At 56.9% G+C, this 24,466-nt stretch overlaps 11 protein-coding genes across 11 annotated transcripts; 5 read left to right on the forward strand and 6 right to left on the reverse strand.

The window, feature by feature from the left end:
* The first annotated feature begins 1,052 nt into the window (after positions 1–1,052).
* On the forward strand, positions 1,053–4,388 carry HER10_EVM0006665 (26S proteasome subunit RPN7). Its single transcript, XM_035476245.1, has 5 exons — positions 1,053–2,111; positions 2,259–2,303; positions 2,485–2,765; positions 2,817–3,578; positions 3,641–4,388. Exons 1-5 carry the CDS (start codon positions 2,018–2,020, stop codon positions 3,887–3,889), a joined length of 1,431 nt encoding a protein of 476 aa, XP_035336146.1. The 5' UTR covers positions 1,053–2,017; the 3' UTR covers positions 3,890–4,388.
* A 682-nt stretch (positions 4,389–5,070) lies between these two features.
* Positions 5,071–7,336, reverse strand: HER10_EVM0004078 (Prp18 domain-containing protein). Its single transcript, XM_035473734.1, has 2 exons — positions 6,346–7,336; positions 5,071–6,286 (listed from the first exon to the last, which is right to left on the reverse strand). Exons 1-2 carry the CDS (start codon positions 7,081–7,083, stop codon positions 5,963–5,965), a joined length of 1,062 nt encoding a protein of 353 aa, XP_035335900.1. The 5' UTR covers positions 7,084–7,336; the 3' UTR covers positions 5,071–5,962.
* Positions 7,315–8,644, forward strand: HER10_EVM0003466 (Sin3 associated polypeptide p18; the record flags this gene model as incomplete). Its single annotated transcript, XM_035473141.1, has 2 exons — positions 7,315–7,866; positions 7,924–8,644. Exons 1-2 carry the CDS (start codon positions 7,793–7,795, stop codon positions 8,642–8,644), a joined length of 795 nt encoding a protein of 264 aa, XP_035335838.1. The 5' UTR covers positions 7,315–7,792.
* Positions 8,645–8,964: 320 nt separating this feature from the next.
* On the reverse strand, positions 8,965–9,439 carry HER10_EVM0002481 (uncharacterized protein; the record flags this gene model as incomplete). The annotated part of the gene is made up of 4 exons (XM_035472190.1): positions 8,965–9,018; positions 9,080–9,195; positions 9,327–9,362; positions 9,421–9,439. 4 exons carry the CDS (start codon positions 9,437–9,439, stop codon positions 8,965–8,967), a joined length of 225 nt encoding a protein of 74 aa, XP_035335751.1.
* An 858-nt stretch (positions 9,440–10,297) lies between these two features.
* On the forward strand, positions 10,298–11,486 carry HER10_EVM0003121 (glutathione S-transferase). Its single transcript, XM_035472807.1, has 3 exons — positions 10,298–10,563; positions 10,621–11,006; positions 11,058–11,486. The coding sequence occupies exons 1-3, from the start codon at positions 10,523–10,525 to the stop codon at positions 11,438–11,440; spliced, it is 810 nt and encodes a 269-aa protein (XP_035335811.1). The 5' UTR covers positions 10,298–10,522; the 3' UTR covers positions 11,441–11,486.
* Positions 11,487–11,778: 292 nt separating this feature from the next.
* HER10_EVM0005350 (pentatricopeptide repeat domain-containing protein) lies at positions 11,779–14,330 on the forward strand. The gene has a single exon (XM_035474971.1). It carries the CDS (start codon positions 11,836–11,838, stop codon positions 14,305–14,307), a length of 2,472 nt encoding a protein of 823 aa, XP_035336023.1. The 5' UTR covers positions 11,779–11,835; the 3' UTR covers positions 14,308–14,330.
* Positions 14,331–14,676: 346 nt separating this feature from the next.
* HER10_EVM0009064 (zinc carboxypeptidase) lies at positions 14,677–16,139 on the reverse strand (the record flags this gene model as incomplete). Its single annotated transcript, XM_035478563.1, has 3 exons — positions 14,677–15,329; positions 15,395–15,509; positions 15,567–16,139. The coding sequence occupies 3 exons, from the start codon at positions 16,137–16,139 to the stop codon at positions 14,677–14,679; spliced, it is 1,341 nt and encodes a 446-aa protein (XP_035336352.1).
* Positions 16,140–17,198: 1,059 nt separating this feature from the next.
* HER10_EVM0005790 (uncharacterized protein) lies at positions 17,199–18,729 on the reverse strand (the record flags this gene model as incomplete). Its single annotated transcript, XM_035475394.1, has 1 exon — positions 17,199–18,729. The coding sequence occupies exon 1, from the start codon at positions 18,588–18,590 to the stop codon at positions 17,199–17,201; it is 1,392 nt and encodes a 463-aa protein (XP_035336067.1). The 5' UTR covers positions 18,591–18,729.
* Positions 18,730–19,628: 899 nt separating this feature from the next.
* On the reverse strand, positions 19,629–20,722 carry HER10_EVM0004179 (uncharacterized protein; the record flags this gene model as incomplete). The annotated part of the gene is made up of 2 exons (XM_035473831.1): positions 19,629–20,600; positions 20,660–20,722. The coding sequence occupies 2 exons, from the start codon at positions 20,720–20,722 to the stop codon at positions 19,629–19,631; spliced, it is 1,035 nt and encodes a 344-aa protein (XP_035335912.1).
* A 495-nt stretch (positions 20,723–21,217) lies between these two features.
* On the forward strand, positions 21,218–22,630 carry HER10_EVM0007637 (uncharacterized protein; the record flags this gene model as incomplete). The annotated part of the gene is made up of 2 exons (XM_035477188.1): positions 21,218–21,295; positions 21,356–22,630. The coding sequence occupies 2 exons, from the start codon at positions 21,218–21,220 to the stop codon at positions 22,628–22,630; spliced, it is 1,353 nt and encodes a 450-aa protein (XP_035336239.1).
* Positions 22,631–23,127: 497 nt separating this feature from the next.
* On the reverse strand, positions 23,128–24,088 carry HER10_EVM0004013 (translationally-controlled tumor protein; the record flags this gene model as incomplete). Its single annotated transcript, XM_035473673.1, has 5 exons — positions 23,128–23,212; positions 23,279–23,441; positions 23,508–23,645; positions 23,770–23,881; positions 24,074–24,088. 5 exons carry the CDS (start codon positions 24,086–24,088, stop codon positions 23,128–23,130), a joined length of 513 nt encoding a protein of 170 aa, XP_035335896.1.
* Between the last annotated feature and the right edge of the window lie 378 nt (positions 24,089–24,466).

Below are 24,466 nucleotides of genomic sequence, written 5' to 3' on the forward strand. Positions count from 1 at the left end.
AGCACCAGCAACCACAGAACCTGTCCACGTAAGATGGGCTGGCCAAGGAGCGCACGCATCGCGTAAAACCACAGCCTGCAGCGCATCGCCTACAGCAAGCAGCTGCAAGCCGCAAGCACAACATACCTCAGCATCCCAAGTCTCCCGTCCCCTCGTCCTCTAGGAACAGACCCTCGGCCAACTACCGACCCCTGTATCTGTCACTGTAGGTACGTACCGGTGTTGGCCTTACCGAGCACACCTCCCACCTTGGCTCGTGGCTCAGGTGTGGTGTGGTAACTGTCCTCCTGTGGTATGCGGCGTATGCCTTGCTTGCAGCCCGTCTGCAGGCTGCTGAGCGGTTTCAATTTGGGTTCTGCTCCGAGTCCCGGCCACGATGCTGGCGGCCTGTCCCTGGCCCTTGCTGAGGTAGGAATCCCGAACGACCTGGTCCAATCCCAATGCTGCGCTGCTGGCACATCAGCATCTGCTCTCCATCAACCAACCCTTTTCAAGCTCGGTCATCAAACGAATCAGTGCACCAGCGGGCCCAGGGGGCGAACGGAGCGCAGGGTGCGGGTGCCGCTTCCATGAGCAAATTGGTACGGATACGGCAAACAGTTGCAGATGAGCGACCAAATACCATTAGCTTTCCCCATGTGGATTGTCTAGATAACGAGATGCTTGGTTAAAGTGAGAGGCTAAAGGTTTCTAGTCTCGGTGGACTCGGGAGCAAATCTCACAGCTATCTGCAATCTGCTTCTTGGCCCCGTCACAGTCGCTTGCCTCTCTTCATTTGCAAAGGAATAGAGAACACAGTCCCTGATCAATTTGATGAACCACCCATACTTCGTACAGATACATGTGTACGGAGTACTGCGTACGGATACCTTGGATAGAGCTCCATTTACGGACAGTTTATCGCCAAGACTTTGTCCCTTAATCCCAGTGATCGACCGACTGCCGTATCTGGCTGGCATCTACCAATCATCTGCGCACCAGTTCGGCACGATCGCCATTGTCATTTTTGGGGAATATTCTAAATTTGTTACTTTTGTCGCTGCTGCCTGCTCCTTTACATTGCATTTGCAACACACTTTGAACGGGGCACTTGACACGAGCCATTTCACCAAATTGCACTTGCACCGGTCCTGGAGCTGGGGTGCCGTATCACAGTACCTAAGGTAGGTAATGAGCGTTCGCTACCTTACCTTGAGGTACCTACCTAACCTCTTTACTCGATTACCCCGCAAAAATCAACCAGGTCACCACCATACTACGTACCGTTTCTCCCTTTCGAAGTTCATTTGCTAAGGTACCTTACCTTACCTTGCTCCGTACCGCCCGTTGACGTCTTGCTGTTTGTCAGAGAGCTCATCGTTGCTCTCCCTCCTCCATACACCCACAGCCTTGCTCACCACCACACACGCTCTCTCAGAGTAGCCCGCACACGCAGATACGCTTAGTGCGACAGACACAATACGACTGGGCTTTTTAAATCCCTCTCATCTCTGCAGAGTGCAGCGCGCAGCTGCCAGGCCAGGGCCCCCGAGTCACACACTGCCCCAACGTACAGAAAGCGGCAAGTTCCAGGAGCCGGTGAGTGTTCCACGAGTCCTTTCACTTTCCACGAGCTTCCCTTCCCGCCTGGTACCTTGCAACAGGCTCCGGCCCCTCTCTCCCAAATGTCACTGGCCCCCCGTCCCTCCAACGAACCGCCCACAACTCCAAAGCACAGAGTCCAAACACCTCGACCCTGACCTGCCCGGCCAGACCAGACCAGAAAGTCCCTCATTCCCGATAATCCACGCATTCCACCATTCACCTTTTAGGCCAACTCTAACCCGCCATCGGTGACATCGGCCACCGCACCTCGCTCTCACCCGCCCGGCACACATCCCCGTACGCCGTGTCGCCTAACACCTGACATTCTTCAATTCACTCACTGCTGGCCCCTGCTGACTTATTTCGAGATCCGCCAAAATCTCGCACGGCTCCATCAACTCGAGTCGCCTGATACGATATCGCAATCTCCAGAATGGCTGCCGCTAGCGCAAACGCCAGCCTCGACTCCAACGCCCTGCTCGCCTTCTTCACCCAGATGGACGATCAGGGAGGTGTCATTGTCAGAGGTGCGTCTCCGTCGTCCAAGCTGAGCCTCTTCACCTCCCTCACCTCGCTGTCTCTCCCTACACCGAAACGGACCTATCCGATCTGTCTCAAATAGGAAGTCAGTGCCAAGACGCGCGTCCTTGCTAACGGCCGCTGTCACTCTCCAGATACCCCAAAGCTAGATCTAGATCTGTACATCCAGAACTACACAGGTACGATGTTTCCTACCACAGCCCGTCTCAACCTTGTTTCTCGTAGACTGCGCCCTGCTGCCGTTGCCGCAGTGCCACTGCCCGCACACACGCTCAGCCTCCCCGCGTCTCCGCCCCCTTTTGCCCGCGTGCCAAGGCTCCGCCGCCTCCAGGGGGGAACTGCTTCTCACCACTGCCACAGGCCGTACCCGCTTTGAACGTCTTTTCCTCATCGGCCGGACATGCGTGCCGCTCTGTGTCGACGCTCTCAAGGCTGCCGTCGCAGAGGCCAAGAAGGGTCAAGATACGCAGCGTTACCGCGATGTCGTTGAGTTGATTCAGGTCGCCGCTCCTTTGGAGCCAGAAGCCACATTCGATCAGTCATGGGTCGAGCTCACGGACAGGGCCAACAATGCCAAAACTCACGCCCTTGAAGGCGAGTTGAAGGGTTACAAGATGAACCTGATCAAGGAGAGCATTCGGGTCTGTACAGACGTTTCCATATACACACACTCCAGAGCTAACTGATGCCAGATGGGAAACGAGGACTTGGGCCGTCACTTTGAAAGCATCGGCGACCTTAACAGCGCTGGCGAGGCTTACAGCCGGATGCGCCCAGACGTGAGCACATCCAAGCACATCATCGACGTTGGCAAGCATCTCGTCAACGTGACGCTGCAGCGTCGGGAATGGCCCATGGTCATTGCCAACCTGAGCAAGATCACGGGTGTCCAGAACGGCGACGAAGAGAAGGGCCTGCAACCCTACGTCAAGATCGTCCAGGGCATCGCCCTCATGGGGCTCGAGAAGTTTGACGAGGCGGCCAAAAGCTTCCTGCAGACGGATGCCGGCAAAGAGGGAGTGGACTACAGCAATATCGCGAGCCCCAACGATGTGGCAGTGTACGGTGGCCTCCTGGCTCTGGCAACCATGGACCGGAAAGAGCTCCAGACTCGTGTTCTCGACAACCAAAACTTTAGGACGTTCTTGGAACTGGAACCTCACATCCGCAAGGCCATTTCGCTCTTTGTAAATGGCCGGTACTCGGCTTGCCTGGCCATCCTGGAGGCATATCGCGCAGACTACCTCCTCGACATTTACCTCCAGAAGCACGTCCCGACGCTCTACTCGCAGATCCGGAGCAAGTGCATCGTGCAATACTTTATCCCCTTCTCCTGCGTCACCCTGAGCAGCCTCGAGGATGCATTTGCCGTACCCGGCAAGCCGCTCATTGACGAGCTCGTGGCCATGATCCGGGGCGGGGTGTTGCAGGCCCGCATCAACACAATCGACAAGGTGAGTTTCCGCGGCTCCCGAAAGTGTGAAGTCGCACCGTGTGCTAACGCACGAGCCACAAGACGTTGGTCGCCGTGTCTCCGAACCCCCGAGCTACGCTGCAAAGGATGGTCCTCGACACGATTGATGCCTACGAGCGGGACGCCACGGAGCGGATCCGGCGTATGAGTATCATTGCGGCAGATATGGAGGTCAAGACCATGCGCAAGGGTACTGCCCATGCCGGTGCGCAGGGTATCGATGAGCTCTGGTTTGAGCAGTCCAACCGACCGACGGTGGCCGGCGGCGCGGGCGGCGACAACATGAGCTGATGGCCCTCCGATGCGGCGGCGGCGACGGGCCGCGCGGTGACGGTGATACCGGCCGAGTGGTTGTGCTTGTCCGTGGGTCGGACGCGAGAGCTGCAGCACGCCGCGGGCATGCAACTGGAATGCTGACAACCGGGGCACTTTTGGTGATCCACCTTGGCGCCGTAGTCGCAAAAGCCTAAAATATTCGGGTGGTCGACTGCCAATGCAGAGGTGCAGACTGGGCGGTCTCGCGACTGGTCATTGGCTATCTCGAAAGAAAAGCATACGTACGCCTGCCAACACGTCTTTTGTGCCGTGGGATCATTCAGACGTCATGGCACTTTTGTGCTAGGCATGTCATTAGCCACTGGGATCGGGCATGGGCCTTCACGCAGCGGCTGGGACGGTGGAGCGGCTAAAGCAACAGGCGGCGGTGTTGATCGCGGGATCCCCGGGGCCGATAGATTGAGGCTTACGCAGCAGGCATAGAAATGTGTCAAGAGAATATGGTTTTCCGTCGATTGAAGCGTTCTTGTCTTGTCGTGCTTGGGAATGGTCGGGAATAATGCACCCTGTCTCTCTGCTCTGTATCGTTTATGCAAGCCACCTGATTGCACTTCGCCCGAACTGTGCCCTACGGCTAGTTGTTCTCTTCCGGGCCTAACGCAGAAACTTAAGCTTACCCTGCCGACGGATTTATGAACGATACCCGACCCTCTATATCGCCTCGGGGTCTTGGCAAAAGTTGTTTCTCTGCACAGTGCCAGTTCGGTTCCTCGCCTAGCTAGGTGGTCACTCAGTTTCCCCCTTCCCTTCCCCTCTCCTCAAAGGATAATAGAGTACGATCACAGATGCAGACTAGCAGAAGCCTTTTTTGAGGTGTTTAAAAAGAAGACTCTGCGATGATCGATCACCTGGGCTCTAGTCTTGTGGGCTTTCCAAGTTTTCCCCCGTTCGCTGCGGATAATTCCTCTTCGTCTACATATCCATATCCTCTGGGCAAGATATCCCCCAGGACGTCCACCCAAATGATCGCCCGAGAAGAAGAAAAAAAAAAAAGATACCGCAAATAAGAGCCGGTGAGTCTAGAAAATGGGGCTCCAGCCGAGGAAGAGAGAAGGGGGGGACAAGAAGACTCAAGGGTCAAGGGCGTGGATGGGGTCGAGGCCCCGCACGGCGCTTCTCTCTCACGCAAAAGACCAGCATTTCACCAGACAGGGTTTCCTTTTGGAGACATTGCTCCAAATCCCTGAAGGGTGGGGAGGGTGTGTGATCAGAAAAACTACTCTGGTATGGTTCAACTTTTTTCTTTCTTTATGGTGGGTTTTGGTGTTATTATTCTCTTTTTTGCTGCTCCTACCTAGCCTGCATCAGGCAGTTCGTAGGTTTTTCCTCAAGCAGTTCGTTGCCCCCCCTGGTCTTTCTGTCGCTGGGGGGTGTGGTTCTTTCTAGTCCTCCCCCCCCCCTCCCCATATCCGACATCGTCAATGATGCATGGATCATTTTGGATCCATCATCCAACCTAGGCGAGCCAGGCACAGATAGCATGGCCCATAATCGCGCTTCGCTTTCGCCTTGCAGACAGACGGTTTCTGGTGCGCCCCTCCCCTCTCTCTCTTTCTCTCCGAGGTATACTCCGTGTGGTGGAATTAGATCCCGATGAACCGGGAGTAAAATACATCCGCTAGAAATGGAAAAGAGACGTGTGTGTAAGATAGTAACGATGGGCATAATGTTGGCTCCAGAAGTGACAAGAAGAGAGGGGAGAGGATGTAGCAGTAAGGGGGTTAGAGGGGAGGGGGCATGGCATGCGACTTTGCCCAGTTTCCGTTGTCCCACCCTCAACCACCGTTCGAGTTCCATCCGGATTCGCGATCCGGGACACGCCCAGGAGTCTCGAAAAGAGTTTTTTTTTTTCGTTTTCCCCTTGTCGTTGCCGTCTCGGCCTCTCCATCTGGGGCCACCCTTCGTCCTTGGGGCGAGAACTAAGATGGCAGGGCGCAATTGACACCGAACGGAGTGACTCGGCGATCGTGATGTATTCGTAATCCACGTAATCCTCGGGCACGCGCGCACACAGTAATGCGCAAAGAATCATCCCATCAACTGCCGGACGTCGGTGGGCGGCCAGCGGACCTGCGCAAAAGTGAGGAGGCGCTTGATGCTCTGCAGGTACTTGCGCGTGACCTCGTCGCCCATGACGTGCCCGCGCTCGCCGTCGTGCAGCTTCTCGCGGGCGCTGCGCTCGTGGATGCCGACCATGGTGACGCCGATGGGCCAGGCGGCCTTGCCGATGGAGAGGCGGAGGTAGCCGTCGTTTGCGTCGACGTAGCGGCGTTCCTGCGCGGCTTTGACGATTTCGATGATGGGCGCGAGGAGGTCGTCGTCGAGGTCGTACTTTTCGAACTTGCGGAAGAGCTGTAACGTAATTAGTATATGCTTGACTGGTGAATGTGTGTGTGTGCGTGGGAGCATACCGGCTTGAGGTTCTCGCGGCTCTGCACCATGGCGCTGTACGCCGTCTTGCTGGCCGTCGTGTCGCGCCGTTCCGCCTCCATTGCCTTTTCGTACTCGGCCAGGACCATGGTGAAGTAGGAGGCCAGCTGGCGGAACAGCCACCGCCGACCCTCCTTGTCCTTGGGCACCGCCGCGCCCACCTTCATGTCCTTCTCCTCCACGAGCTGCAGCGTCGTCGGGATGGGGCCCTTTGTCAGCACCGTCGTGAGCCGCCTGTACCGCCTCAGCCTCGCGCCGTGGCCCTCGCCAAAGAGCGTCGCCGGCTCGCCCAGCGCGCGCAGCTTCTCGGCGAGCTGGCCGTCGGGGATGTCCTCCGCGCCCTCTTCGACGGCGGCATCGTCGTCGTCTCCGGCCGTGGCCTTGACGAGCTCGGGCAGCCCCAGCCGCTTCCGCCGCGCGCGTTCTTCCTCGGCCTCTTTCTCCTCGCGCCGCCGCCGTGACTCCTCGGCGAGCTTTTGTCGCTTCTCCTCGCGGATCTTGTTCTCTGCGGCGTCGTCTTCCTCGCGCTTGCGTTTCGCGGCGGCTTTGGCTTCCCGCTCGGCCTCGACGCGGGCTTGTTCTGCCAGGTAGTCTTCCCTGCGCTTCGCTTCGACGTCGGCTCGTTTGATGTATTTCGACGAGGAGGAGGCTGCTGCTGCTGTGGAAGTGGGCTTCTTGGACTTGTCCAGCTCCTTGGACATGAGGGCTGCAAAGTCCATCTTGGCGTCGGTTCGCTGTTGCCGTCGTCGGTCGGGCTTTACTATGGTCGCTGACTGTAGTGTCTCGTGTGTCTCGGGTGGGTCCGTTCGGCCGTGGGTATCACCAGTCTTCCCTCGTGTGTTGTTCGAGAGCAGAACTCGCCTCCACGTCGATGAGATGTCGTCAAACGAGAACGGTAGAAAACCGGATAGAGCGTTGCCGGATTGACAATTAAAAAAAGCTTAGTTTTCGGGAACGGCGCCCTGCGTGTGGTGGACGATCCATGCATGGAAGCTTTGGAAGATCGCGCTTAACTTGCACAGCCTCACTCGCCTACGACCTTGACTCCAGTCGGGAGGGACGCACGCCCGCACCTCTTCGTCCACGCACACCACGACCACTCACACACCGCAATACGTACTCTCGCACTCTTTTCTTACACACACAAACGCACGCGGCAACTGCAGCAGTTTTGAACTAGTTCCCGCTTCCCTCCTCTTTTTTCTAAACCCCCCGTTTGATTCCCTTTTTGGGGGCCTAAAACGGTGCTTGTTTGTACCTGTTCGTCGCGAGGGGACCCGGGGGCCTGGAGCTTGTCAAAAAGGAACCATCGAGCTTGTTTTCACTACGAATACTCCACACAGGCGAGTATACGTATACGTACTCCCCGACGTCGTCTCTTCTTCTTCCCATCGAAGCTCGGGCTGGCTATACTTGGCGCTGTTCGGCATGGCTTCCCATCAGCGGGAGGATACTACGCCATTTCTTCTGCAGCTTTTCTACAAGAACGGGTCATTTCACAGGTACGTCGATTCTACCTGATGCCTAATACTATTCTCCGTTCTGACAGACCAATATAGAACAGACGAGTTCGCCTCGAGGAGCCTGCCGCCATTCCTATCACTCTACACATGGCCCGACTGTACCTTGGACGAGCTCGCCGAGCTCATCACAGCTGAAGACCCGGCGCTGCTACCGAGCCCTTGCGTGGGCACGAGGCTCGCCTTCCGCCTCATCTACCCCGATACCCGAAATGCGGCAGCCAACGCGGGAGGGCACCATCACCACGGACAAGCGCAGGGACCAAGGTTCATGGTCAAGGACCTAGGGAGCGTGGTGCTCGGGGACGGCACGGCGGAGGCGCTCCTGGCCGCCGATGACGAGGGGGAAGAGGGGGCAGACGACGTCGACATGTCCGGCGCCGGCGCCCAGCAACCCGACGACGCTGACTCGGCCAAGAAAAAGACGCTCAAGGAGGTCAACTTCGTGGTCGGGGATTACGTCTCGTGCGCCATACTTCCGCCGCTGCCGGACGGCTCGGTGGCGCCGGCCCTGACTGCGCGGAACGATAGGGCAGCGGGACAGTTTGGCGGTGCAAGAGGCCCAATGGCTGGTCCGCCGTCGCAGGGGCCGCGCCGGGACGCTGGGTTCGGGGGACGGCAGGGCTGGGACAGAGAACGGCGACGCTCTGGGTTTGGAGAAGGTGGGTTCCCCGAAGGAGAGTGGCGTAGGGGCGAGAGGCTGCCCGATGATCCACCAGATCGGTCTCGGGGTAGAGGTAGACGACCCGACAGGTGGTGATTCAACTTATAGTTGAGGTCCTGAGGCACTTGGGTTTGTGTTTCGGCACGGCGTTATGGCTCATTTGGAGGGTATACCAGGCGGCGTTGTGGTCACTTGCAAGCGTCGTGCTGCCACGTCTATTTTTTGTAAAAGGATTGCCTTGCTTCAGAAATTGAAAGGGAATCGTAACTGCATTGAAAGCAGTACATACTTCTTGCGATCGTCATGTTGGACTTGAGAAAAGTACTTGTTCGATGTTCCCATTTCTCTACTCCGGGTCACGGTCCCGGTCCCGGGCCTATCTACACAATTTCCCCCTCCTCGATATCGTTCCCCGTCTATCGCTCGTAAACCAAGTCGCCCTTGCGCTTCGCGCGGAGGTCCCAAAGACCCTGTAGATCCGTCAGTATATGTACTCCCGGCGTTCCGACGGTGGTGCAAGGGGCAACTCACGTCGGTCTTGTAGCCAATGTAGCCGACGACGAATGGCACAAAGACGGCGTACATGAAGGTGACGCGGGCGGTTCTCGGGGTCCAGCGGAAGAAGATGTGTCTGTTGCTCTGCATGTCTGTTGAGTCGCTCTCAGGTCAGCCCTCTCCTCTCCGTGTCCCTCCATGCCACAGCAGCACAATCGCGCGGGATCTAATCGCCTCGCATCGTATTCGAAGGGGAAGGTGGAGAAGGGGAAGGTCTACGTACGTCCCAACTTGACCAGGGCCGGGTCAAGGGCCAGCTCTAGTTTGATCGAGTTAGCGTTCTGGTCGTTATTTTTGACGTCAATTGAGGCACTCACTGTGGTGGTGGCCTGCCATCTTGATGGATGATCAAGACTGGTTCGCAGGTTGGTCGAAAATGAAATTGATTCGGTCGGCCGACAAGGGTTTGCGGGGTTCCGAGGGACAATTGCTGCTTCGCTCGTCAATGTGAAGCTCCGTGATGGCACAATGCATCGCGAGTCTTGGGAGTTCACTGCTTAGGTAATGTGGACTAGCCTTGGGTGTCAGGCATCAGCCAATCAAGTGATGGGCATTAGCCAGACTGCGAAAGCGTACGCACTGTGCTCTGTGACGTTTGACTCCGCGAACGCATAGTGCGCGATCGCTAGCCGACACTGCCGACCTAATAGGCGAGCCGACTTCCCGCTTTACCCTCTATCTACACACGAGGTCACAAAGTTTACATAAGCAATACAAGTCAACGTGCCAGAGTGGTTAATGGGCAGCCCTGCTAAGGCTGTGGCTTCGGTCGCGCAGGTTCGAATCCTGTCGTTGACGCTTAACCTTTTGCAATTTTTGTCTCCAACTTAACCAGGCATGCCTGGGTAGTTCTTTGGCATAGCCATCGTGCCATCCAACTGCGTTCGAATCATTGTAATAGATCACGAGGCAGTTTTAGCAAAGACACGATTCAACGCGCAATAGGAGACAAGAGTAATTGTAGACCTCTGCTGGGAACCTAGCCAGACAACGATAGATCGGCGACTCAATGTGGTATGCAATTCGGAGCCAGCAATCCCGCCGACTTGATGTGCAGTCTAGAGAGGTTCTGGTTCTATGCCGAGGCCTGGAGACCGAGGCAAGCCTAAATTGTGGGGCACAATCCCGTGGTTTTGCGCTGTGAATTGGCTGCTCGCTGCGTGCTGCGCATGCTGTGTTCCTGTGACAGAAGACGGCCCAAGTGCTTTTTGTTTTGGGAAAACACCTGAAGGTGAGCTCGGTGGGGCCGGGCCCTTTGCCTTCCGATGAGCTAGTGACGTATAAAATGAGGGACGAAGCCCGGAAACCTTATCAAGTAGAACCATTGATGTTCAGATTGGTATCGTGGTATTAATTCAGATTCAGTGAGGCGTTCAATTGAGAATTCATCGCCAAAAGAACCAAACGAATACCCTCAACATGGCGACAACTGAACAGAAGCCCAAGGTGAAGCTCTACTGGTAAGTCGGGTCCAGGTTTCACTCATACTCTGCATTCCAAGCTCACCAATTCACCAGGCTGGAGCAATCGAGAGCCCAGAACATCCTGTGGCTCCTTGAGGAGCTCAAGATTGACTATGAAATCGAAGTGTTCCACAGGAATAAGCAGACCCTCTTGGCGCCTCCCGAGCTGGCAAAGGTTCACCCTCTGGGCAAGTCGCCCGTGATTGAGATTTTCCCGACCGGCTCTGGCGAGTCCATCAAGCTGGCCGAGAGTGGCTACATGACGCAGTACCTGTGCGAGCACTTTGGCCAGAACACCAACCTCATCCCCAAGAAGTGGAAGGACGGGCAGGAAGGCAAGATTGGCGGCGAGACTGAGGAGTACTCGAGGTGCCAGTACCTGCTTCACTACATTGAGGGCAGTCTGCTGCCGGTCCTCACCATGTCTCTGGTCATTGGAGGTGAGTCTCACGTCAGGTCACGATTCCGGAGTATTCGCTGACGCCTTGCAGCCCTGAAATCCGACAATGTGCCCTTCCTCGTCCGGCCCATCACGTCGGTGGTGGCAAACCGGATCTACAGCATGGTGATCTTCCCCAACGCCAAGAAGCACATGGCCATGATTGACCAGATGCTCGAGACGTCGCCCAACGGCGGCAAGTACATTTGCGGCGAGCACCTCTCGGCCGCCGACATCCTCCTCAGCTTTGCGCTCATCGCGGCGCAGCCCCGCTTCGACGGTCTGGGGAGCTGGCCCGGCGGTTCTGCCAAGGCGGCGCACCCCCGTGTGTTTGAGTACATTGAGAGGCTCAAGAAAGAGCCCGGCTACGAGAGATCGGCGCAGAAGATTCGCGAGATTGACGGCAAGTTTGAGGCCACAATCTCCAAGATGTAAAACGTGACGTTTGATGAATTGGGTTCGGGAACTAGAGAGATATACCACTTTACTAAATTGACATTTGCTTTTATTGAACCGTCGTCTCAAATTTGATACTTACCTACCTCTGTATACATCAATACGACCAGTCAACATTTCATGTAACTCAAAGCGCGTCGCAAAGCTCATCATCTCACGGCTTCATCTCAGAGCTCTTGTATGATGGTAAGTGGCCCAAGCTTCCCGAATGGATCGCTACCGCAGGGACCAACGGCAGGGATTCCGGGCCGCTAAATCGGCGTGCGTTCCTCCCGCTGTCGGCAGCTTTTCCAGTGACGCCCCGACGTATTTTTTTCGCAACATCATCCAAGTCGCTTCAACCCGCCAACGCACCCGAGGGCCAGACGAACGCCATGCTCGCCTCGAGGACGGTATGCGCCCAATGCCGTTCGAGGCTTCTGGCCGGTGCTGCGACAATCGGCGCGGTCCGACCGAACTCGACGACAAGCTTCCCGCCCGCCGCTGTGGACCAGCCGTCCCGAAACCCGAAATCCAAAGCGCCACGACCACCCACGAGGAAGCACAAGGGCAGCGGCAACGAGACTGCGAAGCAGAGAGTCCTGGATCTATTTGAAGAGACCGTCAGCAAGCAGCCCGCGCCGGCGACTCCTAGCAACGGCCCCGGCGTCAACCAGCTCTACTCGCTTACCGACGAGCTCAGCCAACTCTTGCAACAGAGACAGAAACAAAAGATCTCCGATTTGGAATTTGCGACACAGGCATACACGTTCATAACCACAAAACTTCTGGTGGCCGCGCAAAAGTCGGGGGTCTATCTGCCTCAAGTTACCACAACAATAGCCAGCCAAGCTTTACAACTAATCACGAGAATCAAGTTTGCGACGATAGAGGCCGCCGACCTCCCCCGAACGGTAGACATATGCAAGTTGTATACTCACATAAATAACAAGAGGGTTGTGAGGCGGCTGGAACTCATCAATGGTCTGCTGCGATCAATCATCTCATCTCGAGCGGACCCAGAGAACCAGGCTGTGGAGGACCGGCTGCTGGAGGATCTGGTGGAGTGCTGGAAACACTTTTCGGGCTTGAAGCGCGCAGACAGCGGCCTCGAGTCGGATCCCGTGTTTTGGCTCACGTCACGGCGGGACTTGCTAGGGACCGAGAGACCCGATAGACTCCTCCGCGCGCTCTTCCCCTTTTTTGCAGCCAACGAAACGTCAGGCCTAGGACCGGCCCTCGTAGCCACATACGTATTGCTGTCTGAGTCCAAGCATATGATCAGCAAGGCCAGGTTGGAGGCACACCCGCTGTTGGAAGCACTGGATCCCATCGTCAAGCAATTCGATAAAGACATGCTGCAGGAGCTCTTTCGCGACCATGCCGAAGTCTGGAGCTACGTCCAACCCCGGGCGGACTGGAGGGTGACGCGCGTGGCTCCCGGAACGTGGAAAGAGTTGGATACTGCGTCTCCAGGCAAACCCGACCAAGCCAAGTCGGCGGTGCGGTTCTCCTATGCCCTGTGGCACCGGCGGTTCGAGACCGTCTTCCGTGCAAACGACACTGCAGCCATCCAGCAGGCCTGGAGAGATCTGATCAACCCGGCCAACGACAAGGACCGGACCCTGAGGCTGCAGAGCTCTCCGGACCTTTTCGATTACATCCTGTTCCTCGCGTGTAGCAAGTACGGGCTAGGCGCAAGCTTTTCCAAGCTGACGGAGGAGATATTGGCGTACATGAAGACTCTGGGCATGGCCCCGACGGTCAGGACGTACACGTCAATGATGAGCGGCTGGAAAGAGGCGAGGCGACTGGAGCCGATTGAGAATCTGTGGAAATTCATCACAAATGCAGGTGTCAAGCTGGACCAGCAGATCTGGTCAAGCAGGATCTCCGCCCTCGGCCTTTTGGGCGGCGAACATGACGGCCTGGGTGCCCTCAAGGAGATGGACAGGCTGTGGAACATGGCGGTGAAGAATGGCACGCAAGGCAAGGCCGTCGAGCCTGGCATCTCAAACGTGAATGCGGCCATTTCCGGCTTGCTCCGGCGCGATAACATGGAGGTCATCCGTACCGTACTGGACTGGGCGACCGACAAGGGCATCACGCCCGACATCTATACCTACAACATGCTCCTGTCACGCATGCTCAAAAGGGGGGCCCACGAGGAGGCGGACCGGATCCTTGCCAGCATGAAGACGGCGGGCATCACGCCGGACGGGGCCACCTTCACCGTCATCATGGAGGCGGCCCTCAGCGACCTGCCAGACCAGACGCCGCAGGAGCAGCGGGAGACGATGGACAGGGTATTCTCCGAGATGGCCGCCTGCGGCATCGAGCCCAACCAGGAGTCCTACGGCAAGATGCTCCACGTCCTCGTCCGGGCGGGCGACAGCGGCAAGCACGCCGTGGCCGCGCTGCTCTCGCACCTGCGCGCGTCCCGCCTCCACCCGTCGACCGAGATGTGCACCATGCTGGTCGAGTACTACGTCAACCGGAGCCGGCCCGACCTCGACTCGCTGCGCGCCCTTGTCGCGGACCGCCGCGCGCGCACGCGGGCCCTGACGGACCGCGTCTTCTGGGAGAGCGTCATCAAGAACTACCACCGCGCCGGCGACCTCGACAGCGCGCTCGAGGTCGTCTACGACCTTGACGACTGGGGCATCTGGCCCGGCTTGCCGCTGCTCGACCCCCTGCTGCGGTCCCTGGTCCACCGGCAAGACTTTGAGGGGGCCAAGAAGCTGGTCGATACCGTCCGCAAGCAGGCCAGGCCTCAGGCCGCGGACAAGGCGGGTCGCTTTTCGAAGCATGGATTCTGGGCGTTTGCTCACGATTATCGATTGTTGCCGGGGCAAGAGGAGGCGTAGAGTAGACATTAGATTCTCAGCCGACTATTATATTGTACAAGTAGAAATCATCAATGTATAACAACTTGGGGATACCTTTGTTCTCCATTTCATGCATCTGCGAATCCAGGATGGCGTGCTCCTAGTCTCGTAACGTGACATTATCACATCGTATACTGGCGCTTGAGTTCCTTCACCATTAACAAAAAGGGCCAATGCGGTGCGAGGGTATTCATAGAGTCCCTGGGAAATTAGTCAATGCAACGAGAGGAAAGTGAGACGGACAATATCAGTCGATACAGCTTCAACGTCCCTTCGATACGTCTTTCTTCAGAATATTGTATCATACGCAGTCTACCCAGCAGCGCTACATCCATGACATGTACACATTCACTCACCAACAGCACCCAGCACATACTTGATCCCCTCCCAATGCTCCTCGGCCGTGGGCAAAATAAACTCGGGCGCCAGGATGAACCCAGACCCCCCGCTCCCGCCGCTCTTGGGCCGCAACTCGACGCTCCACGAGTACGTCGCATTCAGCGCCCCGTGGTGGAAATCCCTCGCGGAGCCCGTGGAATAGTACAAAATCTCGCACGACGGGCCGACCTCGTAGCCCTCCCCGCTCGTCGCCGCAATCGTAGCGGCGTACCCCGCGCCCACGTCCCGCTGCGCCTGGAGGTTCTGGGGAAGCACATCGGGCTCGCAGGAGAAGCCCCAGGGGAGGAGGATCAGCTGCGAGTAGCTGTGCCAGTCGATGAAGAGTCTGATGCCGCCGCCGCCGCCGTCGCCCGTGGAGTTGGTAGCTGCGGAGGCTAGCTCCCGCGAGAGGGCCGAGAGGACGACGTTCTCGGTCGTGTCGCCCGGCGCGAGGCCGCGGAAGGTCTCGCCGCACGGGTCGGCGGAGACGCTGCCGTCCTCGAGGGGGTAGTCCCACTGGAAGTTCCAGTTGCGGTTGCCGTCGGTGCCTATGCAGGTCGTGTTGGAGCGCGGCTGGCGGTTCTTGCGCCAGAGGCGGTTTGTGGTCTGGCTGTACACGAAGCCTGAACACGGGAGAGAGTCTTGTGAGTGACTTGGACAGGGGCTAGTAAGACGACGTTTGGCTTACCATCGGGATTGTGGAAGGGCACAATATAAAAGTCGTAGGCGTCGAAGAAGGCTGTGACGTTTTGGTCTCCGGACTTGTAGCCGTCGATGAGTTGGTAGGTCAAGTACTCGACAGTCTACTCGCAGGCATCAACAACCTCACTTACAAAAGCGCCTGGGACGGGCTCACGTACCATGGTAGTAATCCATTCTCTGGCATGAACGGTACTGTGCCAGAGAACAACGGGCTTCGTCCCCGTGTCCTCGCCTCCCCAAAGCCGCAGCCCGAATATGTTGCGGCCCTCATACGAGGCACCAATGTCCAGCCACTCCGAGTTGTCGGGAAACGCAGCGTGGAGGTCCCTCCAGTACTGTACGTGGTCGTCGTACGCGTGGTACGAGTCGAACCAGCTCAGGTCCGGCAGCTCGCCCCTCTTAGTCAGGCCAGGCTTCTTTTCGGCCTCGGACTCAGCCCTGATCGCTCGTCCGAGGTCCTCGTCCAGAAGCTGCGCGCCGTCCAGCAGTCCCAGAGTCTTGAGTGACTCAACCTCGCTGAGCGGGATCGCGACTTCGACGGAGCCCTTGAGGTCAATGGACGGGAACGAGCGCAGGCGGGCGAGTTGGTTTGGTGGCGCGTTGGCAGTTGATATGCGATAGACTTGATAGCCGTCGTAGCTGACCTTTTCGTCTCGGGGCGTCTTTATCCTACCGGTGCCGGTGAAGGCGATGACCGGTGTGATGAGCGCGAGTACAGCTGTGAACTTCATGATGATTTTTGAATTGAACATAGCCAATTCGCTGTCAGTCGTCGGCTGTTCAGACGAGTACGGGGAATTGGCGTCTGACGCTTTTATACAGACATCTCCGGCGGATATTTGCGCGGTTTCATTCACCTTCCCTCGCCGTGTGAATTGCACAAAATCCTCATTTTGGCCCTGGCGAACCTAAAGGGCAAAAAGTGAGGGGTCGACGGTTGATAACCATGCAAGCCAAGACCGAGATGCTTGTATGACGCTCTCGAATCTCGACGTTTCGCGGGCCAGCGTAGCATTCTCGCAGACATACTGTGAACCGCTTCTTTTGGCGTGCTGGAGAGGGTCTAGCAAACTCAATTGCAACGTCGTACGCGGGGATGCGAGGCTACACCCAGAAGAGTAGGTGCTAGGCCTTGTTGTCTTGGCTTGCGAGGATAGCCGAGAGTCAGGTTAATAGACCTGGAAAGCTCAGGATATTGGTTCCGACGAGGCAAAAGCGAATGAGGTGATGAATGCAGCGGCTTTGATGCGGGATATTTAGAGAAGGGAATTGGTACAGTGATACAATGAGCAAGGAGCGAATCTCATGAATATAGACCAGCAGCCTCAATTGCGAATAATTTGCCCACAGCGAGACATCCGTTCCATCATTTCCAAGGTAACATCTCAAGTCTAGTGGATTAAAAGGTCCATCTAAGTACCTACGATACCCGTAAGATCTTCAGGGAATGTGTCTTACACGGAGGCTCCGGTCCAGTGGAGCGCCCTGACGCCGCCCGACTCATGACCCGGCCCGGAAGTGGGATCCGGGTCATCACGGCGTTTTATTACCTTGAACATCGGAGCAGGCGACAAAATAGAGCAGAAGTAGATCCATCTGATTGACACTCATTCGATGTATGACTATTCGCTGACTCTGCTCTTCACAGCATACTCGCTATGGACGATGTAGAGAGTGAGGAGAAATGACACAACGAGGGCAACAGCAGCAGCAGCAATAGGAGTAGTGAGAACGAAAATGGCATTGAGCGGCAAGCTACAGTGTAGCCCATTTCCCATCCTCATCACAACTCAAAGACGTGAGCCGCCAAAATACATAGTGTTCTCGGAGAACCATATTATTTCAATCTCCGCCTGGTCCGATATTTTAATTGTCCTCTTCGATTCCTTGACCTTATGGTCGATCCCAAGATCATCAGCCAGCAGTTCATATGGGTCGAGAGGGATTACCTCGCTCCGGAGAACTGTAACTGAACGCAGCTTCACCATGCTCTCAGTTGCCAGTAAGCCTTGTACCTGAAGGTTTAAACGTTCCTCGCTCTTTGACGAATCTTCCAGCAGCCTCAATACCTCCAGTGAGCTTGGTAGAACATTGCTGAGGTGCAGAATAGACATCATTGACTGATCCTCAATGTTCCCGTCGTTTGGGCTCGATCCATGCCCGCCATCACTCCCCAGCAGCAGATCGAAGGGAATCTCGAGCGTCTCGAGCCGCGTCAATTCTCGCAGGGACCCGATACGTCCCAGTCTCACTACGTCATCAGGGTCATGGTAGTCATCCGTCTTTTCGAATTCTGGGCGGCAGTCCAGCTCCAATTTACGGAGGTTTTTGCCATGTTGACGCAGGGCCTCGCCGATTCCGTTGCACTCGGGAACGCCGCCACCGTAGTTGAACATGCTGTCGAAAGCCTTGCCCCATCTAAGGCCTAATGTCTCCAGATCGGGACAGCGTCTGAGCAGGTTTGTCAAGTCCGCTGCGTTGTATAGCGAGTTGAACAGGCAGACCGACTTCAGCGCTAAGGGGTGTTCCGTTTCATTCCACTCGATTCCCCTTCCGCTGAAGGCCTCCACTCCCTGTAAAAGCAAGGGCTCCCATCGAGAGAGCCGAAAGCTTTGGCTATCCTCAAGATATTCCCATTGGTTGGCACGGACTTCTCGTAGACGGGGAAAGGGTCCCGGTTGTTCCACCTCGCCGATCAATTCCATCTGCCCTACTTCTGACAGGCAATGCATGATCTCCACCTCTGGAAGCAGCCAGGCTAGGAGTAGCATATGCGGAGCTCCTCGGAAACGCAAAAGCTCTCCAGAGCCACTTCTGTAACGGTCAATGGCGGCCCTGAAATGCCCATGTTCGGGAGAGCGTTGCAACTGGCATAACTGCTCTTCGAGGTCTTTCTCGGCCCACGAGCGACGGAGCCCACGGGGGATGGTGAGATGCCTGACGTATCTTCCTAGGTAGCGCTTGCTTCTGACGGTCTCAAGAAAACGGTTGAAGCTGTACTCCGAAAGCCAGACCTTGTGGTAAAGAAAGGGCTCTGCAACTTGCTGGAAACCTTTGGATACGCGGCAAAGGTCGGACAAGGTGGCATAGTCTCGGCCGCTGGGGCGCATGTAGGTCGGTTCGGGATGTGGGAGGCTTTTGATGATTGCGAGGAAGATCTCGTCGGGTAGATGAGACGGCATCTTGGTCGGTGATGCCGTAGAAGTGAGAGGTGCGCGATGTGGTGGAGCTGATGAGGATGGGGTTTGACAGCAATAACAAACGGCAGGGTGTCGCGGTGATGTAGGGTCGAGATTAGGTAATTAGGCAGGCACCGCTCTTTCCTAAAGTCAGATATTAGTTTCTGTCTACCTCTTGCCTCACTTGGAATCCCAGCTCACCTAGAGGCAGCAACCCCGTTTCAACTTGGGGCGTCACTTCCTTCCTTGACCGAGTGCGTCCGATGGAAAGAAGGACCCTTGGTCACGAGGTAAAAATCTGGTTCTTGCCAGCCACAGGTGAAAATTGTAAATGAATTTGGTGTCTTCAGGTTCCAAGAATGGGCCTATAGCCTGAAGTTTCTCTTCTCTCCGTCTGTCCTTCCTCCTTGCCATCCTTCTCGGTTGAACCACATCTTATTCCACGTATATTGAATCCAACAAGCTGTGATATGTTTCAGCCCATCCCTCCAATGCTCTGCGTCCTTGCGATTCCTCTTCAGAAGCGACGTGGGGCCCTCCTAAGGCGATTTCGACATGAGGGAAGTCTGCATCATCGAGCCATCGGTAGTCTGCTCTAGCCTAGCTGGTAGTGGCAAGACACCATGGCCCTGGTCCATGTGAATTCTCGTTCCCTGTCGACGCCCCAACGGTGACGGTATCTTAGATAGCTGCCCTGCAACTTTTCGTGTTTGGCTGAGGGAAGCAGAGAGCTTTACCCGCCCCAGGCACATCGAGTTTCTATCCTGCCATGGGTGTAGCAGGTGGCGCGGTGGAACTTGCCGCCTTCCCATCAGTCCTCAACATTGACTGGGATCCGTCTGAGTGATAGCACGCTGACGGGGAAAGCGAATGGTCGCTCTGCGCATGAGCCAAATCGCCCGACCTGGCATCGCAGCTAAGATGGCGACGGTGCCGTCGGGGATGCTTTTAGCAGCCAGTGTCCCGCGGCATGCTCTGTCGGTGGCGAGCGTGTGAGGTCATTTCAATCTTCTCAAAGAAGTTGACATCCGAATGCTCGCTTCATGACTCGTCCATTGCGTCGGGATCGGGTTGCTCAGTAGACTCTCCGGAACCTCCCCCGAGCGCGGCAACCACCTGCTCGAGCCCCTCCACCTCGCCCATGGCAAACTTCCTACCCTCGCCTTGCCACTCGCCATCGCGCACATCGCCATCCTTGCCGAGCTCCAGCCCACGCACATGCTCCAGATGCTTCCGCGTGGCTCCCTCGACATACTCCATCCTCTCCCGTCTCCAGCTCTTTTGCTTCTCGGGGCCGTCCTCGTTGCTGGACGGGTCCTTGAGGTCAGGCATAATGTTACGTAGCGACGTCGATAACGCGCGCAGCGCCTGGAGTTGCGACATGTTGAAGGCGGTTGTGGTCGTTATGGGCGCCTTGAAATCCCCGTCTGCCAAGTCGCCCTTCTCCTGCAGGAACTGGAACGGCGCCCTGTCGTCGGACCCCTCGACCTTGACCTGTCCCACCAGCGATGCCCTGGATCCGGCTGGCTTACCACCGATGACCCCTCGCAGCTTCGCCAGTAGCGCCGCATTCTTCGCCTGCTCAGCGTGCAGCATCACGTTGAGCCGCTGGCTGGCCTGTAGCTTCCTTCTCAGCGCATCGACGCTCTCCCTCGTCGGCGCGTCCTCGTGAGTGGCGTTGAAGTCGAGACCGTCGTAGTGGGCGAGGCGCATCCAGTTTCGCTGGCCCTGTTGGATGCTCAGGATGTTCTTCATGACGTAGAGCTCGAATTTGTCAAAATTCTTGTCAATCGCGGCGCACAGCAGCGTCTCCAGCTTATGGACGCCGTCGACGATCTCCAGCTTCGCCGTCTCCTCGACGTCGACAACCTCGTCCGCGGACCGTTTCTTCTGCTTCAGCGCCTTCTCGAACCCTAGCGCTTTCGGGGGCGCTTTTGAAAGACCCTGCTCGACGCGGTCGAGCGTCTTGTCGGCTACGGCGTTAACATTGTTGATGATGCTGTCCAGGAGCGACTGCGAGGAGATGTTAGTCCTGGGGCGTCGCGTGATCTCAGTTTCAAAGGTAATCTCACAATTGGTGCGTATCCCAGATGTTCCGTCAAAAGTTCCACGTCGATTATCGTGCGCTGCGCCATCGTGTTCAATCGGCTGGCTGCTGGGCCTGTCGGGAGGAGGTTCGTGGTTAAGTGGGCGGACAAAGTACCGTCTCCAAAGACGCGACGGACGCGACGAAAGTCAATATTTGGTAAGGCACATCGACCGACCGAGGGGTCTATTCCCCCGAGAATGGGGGAGGGGGGGAAGGCCTGAATCGCAAGGCGTCTAGCAGGGGGCCACCCTCCCCCAAATTCCCAGTCCAGCGGCCCAGCACGGCGACACCCGTAATTTTAGCGACTTCGATAGCGGGTAACACTGCCACGCACCTCGGGCGACGTCACGCAGGAAACCAGGATGGAGCGCTGACAGAGAACCACCGCCGGGGACGACGCAATGCGAGCCTCCACCGGTGCTTTTTACATTAATTGCACAACCTGTCGTCGACAAAATCTCCCCTTTCCACACTCCAAGGGCACGAGTCAACAGCAACACTTCTTCCCCCTTTCCGTTTGTTCGACCCAGCCTCCGCAACAATGTCGTCGAACTTTGGAAATTTCATGAAGAATGGCTGGCACCCCGAGAAGCCGGGCACCACCTTCAAGGGCCAAGTGGTATGTCACCGGGCGGGCGTCTCTGCAACTGCCATGGGAAACTGACCAGACACACGACAGAACGGCCTCCTGGGAAGGAAAACGGAGAACGACAGAGAGGAGCGCGTCGCCAGACCCCTATCGTCCCTCACAGATCCCTCAACCTTTGCACCGCCGCCGAAGCGTGTCCCAGGAACAATTGCACCCCCGCCCCCGCCATCACGTTCCAACGCAACATCACCTGGCGTACCACCGCCGCCGTACGACGACTCGAACCGATACCAGCAGCAACACGAGGAAGGCGTAGAGGAAGAAGCGGCGCCGCCCAAGCCTTGGCGCACAGATACCACTGGCCTCTCAACCGCCCATCTACCGCCCCCGCCGGGAAGAAAGGATGGCGCCGACGGACGGACGCCGGTGCCGGGTCAAGCCGCCGCCGCACGGCCGCCGCCCCCGAGCTTACCACCGAGACTGCCGCCTAGGACACCCTCCGCTTCGTCGGTATCGAGACCGGCCTCACCAGCGCCAGCACCACCACCGACGTCAAGCAGCGGCGGAGGCTACCTGAACCAGAACGCGATGAACAGACTAGGAGCAGCAGGCGTCTCCGTATCCGCACTAGGCATCGGAAAGTCGGCGCCCGCACCACCGACCCGATCCAACGCCAGCAGCCCCGCGCCACCTCCCCGAGCCGGAGCCTTCTCGCCGCCGCCGCCTCCGCCTACCACCACCAGCAGCAGCGGCAGCGGGGGCGGCCACATGAGCGAGTTGCAAAACAGATTCGCCAAGCTGGGCAAATCCGCCGTCGCCAACCACCAGTCCTCCACCCCGCCGCCGACAGAAGGCACCACGACGGAGCAGAAGCAAGCCGCGCTGCGCACCGCAGCCGACTTCCACAAGAACCCGTCGTCCGTCTCCGTCTCGGACGCCCGGTCCGCCGCGTCGACGTTTAACAACTTTCGCCAGCGGCACGGCGAGCAGGTCAAGTCCGGGTACCAGAGCGCCAACAACTTTAACCAGAAATACGGCATCACGGAAAAGGCGGGGAACTATGCCGGCAAGGCGAAGAGCTTCTACAACGACCAGGTCGGGCAGAAGCAGCAGGCTGGGGCTACTGCGGACACCACTGCTGCGACCACGGCACCCAGCCCGGCACCGAGCCCGCTGTCACCTCCGCCTGGGCTGGTGAGCGCAGTCGGAAAGAAGAAGCCGCCTCCGCCGCCGCCCCCAAAGAAGAAGCCACAGCTGGCTGGAGCACCGGCACCGCCGCCCGCGCCTTCGCCTCGAGCATCCGGGCCTGGGGACGATGATGACGCACCTCCCCCGATTCCCTTGGCAACCAAGCCGACTTTTTGAGCTGGGCAGACTTTTTGGGGTGGTGGTGGTGGTGAATGATGGTGGATGAAGGTGGCTGGTGGGCATCACGTACGTTCTCGAGGCCGAGTTGGTGCATGCGTTTTCCTTTGCAGTCGGCTAATGCATCCTGTGGCGTTTTGTTAATGGTCAGGCTACCTCACCTTGTAGGGTAGCATCAAAAAAGAAACCGAACCACTTTGTGGGAGCATCACATAACTTTCACCTGTTCATATAGAATGAAGCTCGTCGAGCAAGTTTATAAGGCAAAAAAGTTGTTTCGTTCGTATGATCATAAGCACGGCCGACGCCGGGTGTGCGCTTTTTATTTTTTTTGCTTGCTACGGGGGCTTTTGAAGGGATATATGCCAAAGCAGATGGGTGGTACGCTATAGCAAAGGTGTTTTCTTGTAAGACGTCAAATTCTTCAGTCTCCAAAACAAACACCGATAAAATCTCGAGAAAAAACAACAGGGAAAGAACTAGTTCCGTGTCGAGATTTAAACCTTCATGCCCTCGAGGCCGTGCTGCCAGACGATGATGTAGGGGGTGACACCATCCTCGCGGTAGTTGAGGAGGACGACCCTGTGCACAGGTTAGCATCATTTGGGCGGGGTATATCGGGGGAGATCTTGGGGGGATGTTGCTTACATTCCATCGGGGTTCATCGACTCGCCAGTGTAGAACTCGAAGTCCTTGAAGTTGGGAAGGAGGGTCTCCTTGACGTACTTCTGGGCACCCTTCTCGAAGGCGGTGATCTTCTCGGCGGGGGCGTTCTTCTCCTGAAGGGCAGTCTTGACGGCCTTCATGTAGCCTAATTGCGAAAACTTGTCAGTACACCAATAATGCTTCTAGTTATATATGAGACGGTTTCACGCACCCTTGAGGTAGCCGAGGAAGCTCTTCTTGTCGAACTGGGTGGACTGGAGGCGGAAAGAGTGGACAATGTTGTTGACCTTGATCTCGGCGTCCTCAGTACCCTCGTCAGCCTCCTCGGCGGAGGCGTTGGCGCCGGTGTCTGTGTGCAAGTCGCTTCTGTCAGAATGTTGTTTTTTCTAATCATGTTTCGATGGGCTTGGGAGGCGCGCGGGGTAAGCGCCCAGCGGGGAGGGGTGATGTGGGCGGATGGGTGGTTCACGAACCGACGTTGACGGCGCCCTCGGTGATCATGGCGCAGTCGGCCTCGAAGACAATGCCATCGATGTCCTTGAGGTCGTAGGAGTCCGAGATGATCTCGTCTCCGGTAATGATGTCCTGTGTGGCGGTTGTTCGGTCAGCATATTGAGAACGACCCTCATCTTCAAAACATCAACATTTTTTTCAACCCCCCCGGCCGTCCAATGGCGGGGGATTTCCGAAGGAGGGGTAAAAAACAGCTATGCCTGGCTGCACAAGCCGTCCACAGTCCTCGAGAGAAGTGATCTGGCAATGATAAAATAGACGTACCTTGTAGATAATCATCTTGGCGGTTTGTCTGAGGTGTCGAGGAGGTGAGGTGTTGGCGAGACGGCAAGTTTGTTGTCTGGGTCTGGAGAAGTAGGAGGAACGAGCAGAAAGGAGAGGGGTCGCTTTTGAAGGGCGAAAAGTGTTCGCAAATTTGGCAAGTGGGAGGGACTGTGTTTGGTGGGGTTTTCTAAGCTAGTCTTGATTTGGGTTGGCGGCAAAAAAAGCCAGGCGGGTTCCTGTATCCGTACTCATGGGCTGTTAGTGCTCGAGCTGTTAGTCCCGCGAAATCCCTAACACCGTGGCGGGCTGCCCGAAGGGCGAGAACACTGAAGGTGCGGGACGTGGGACCTGAGCCTGAAAAGATATCAACCTGATGAGGTTCGTCTTTCAAGG

This window comes from Colletotrichum scovillei, assembly GCF_011075155.1.
Source record: "Colletotrichum scovillei strain TJNH1 chromosome Unknown Contig00003, whole genome shotgun sequence".
Taxonomy (NCBI): domain Eukaryota; kingdom Fungi; phylum Ascomycota; class Sordariomycetes; order Glomerellales; family Glomerellaceae; genus Colletotrichum; species Colletotrichum scovillei.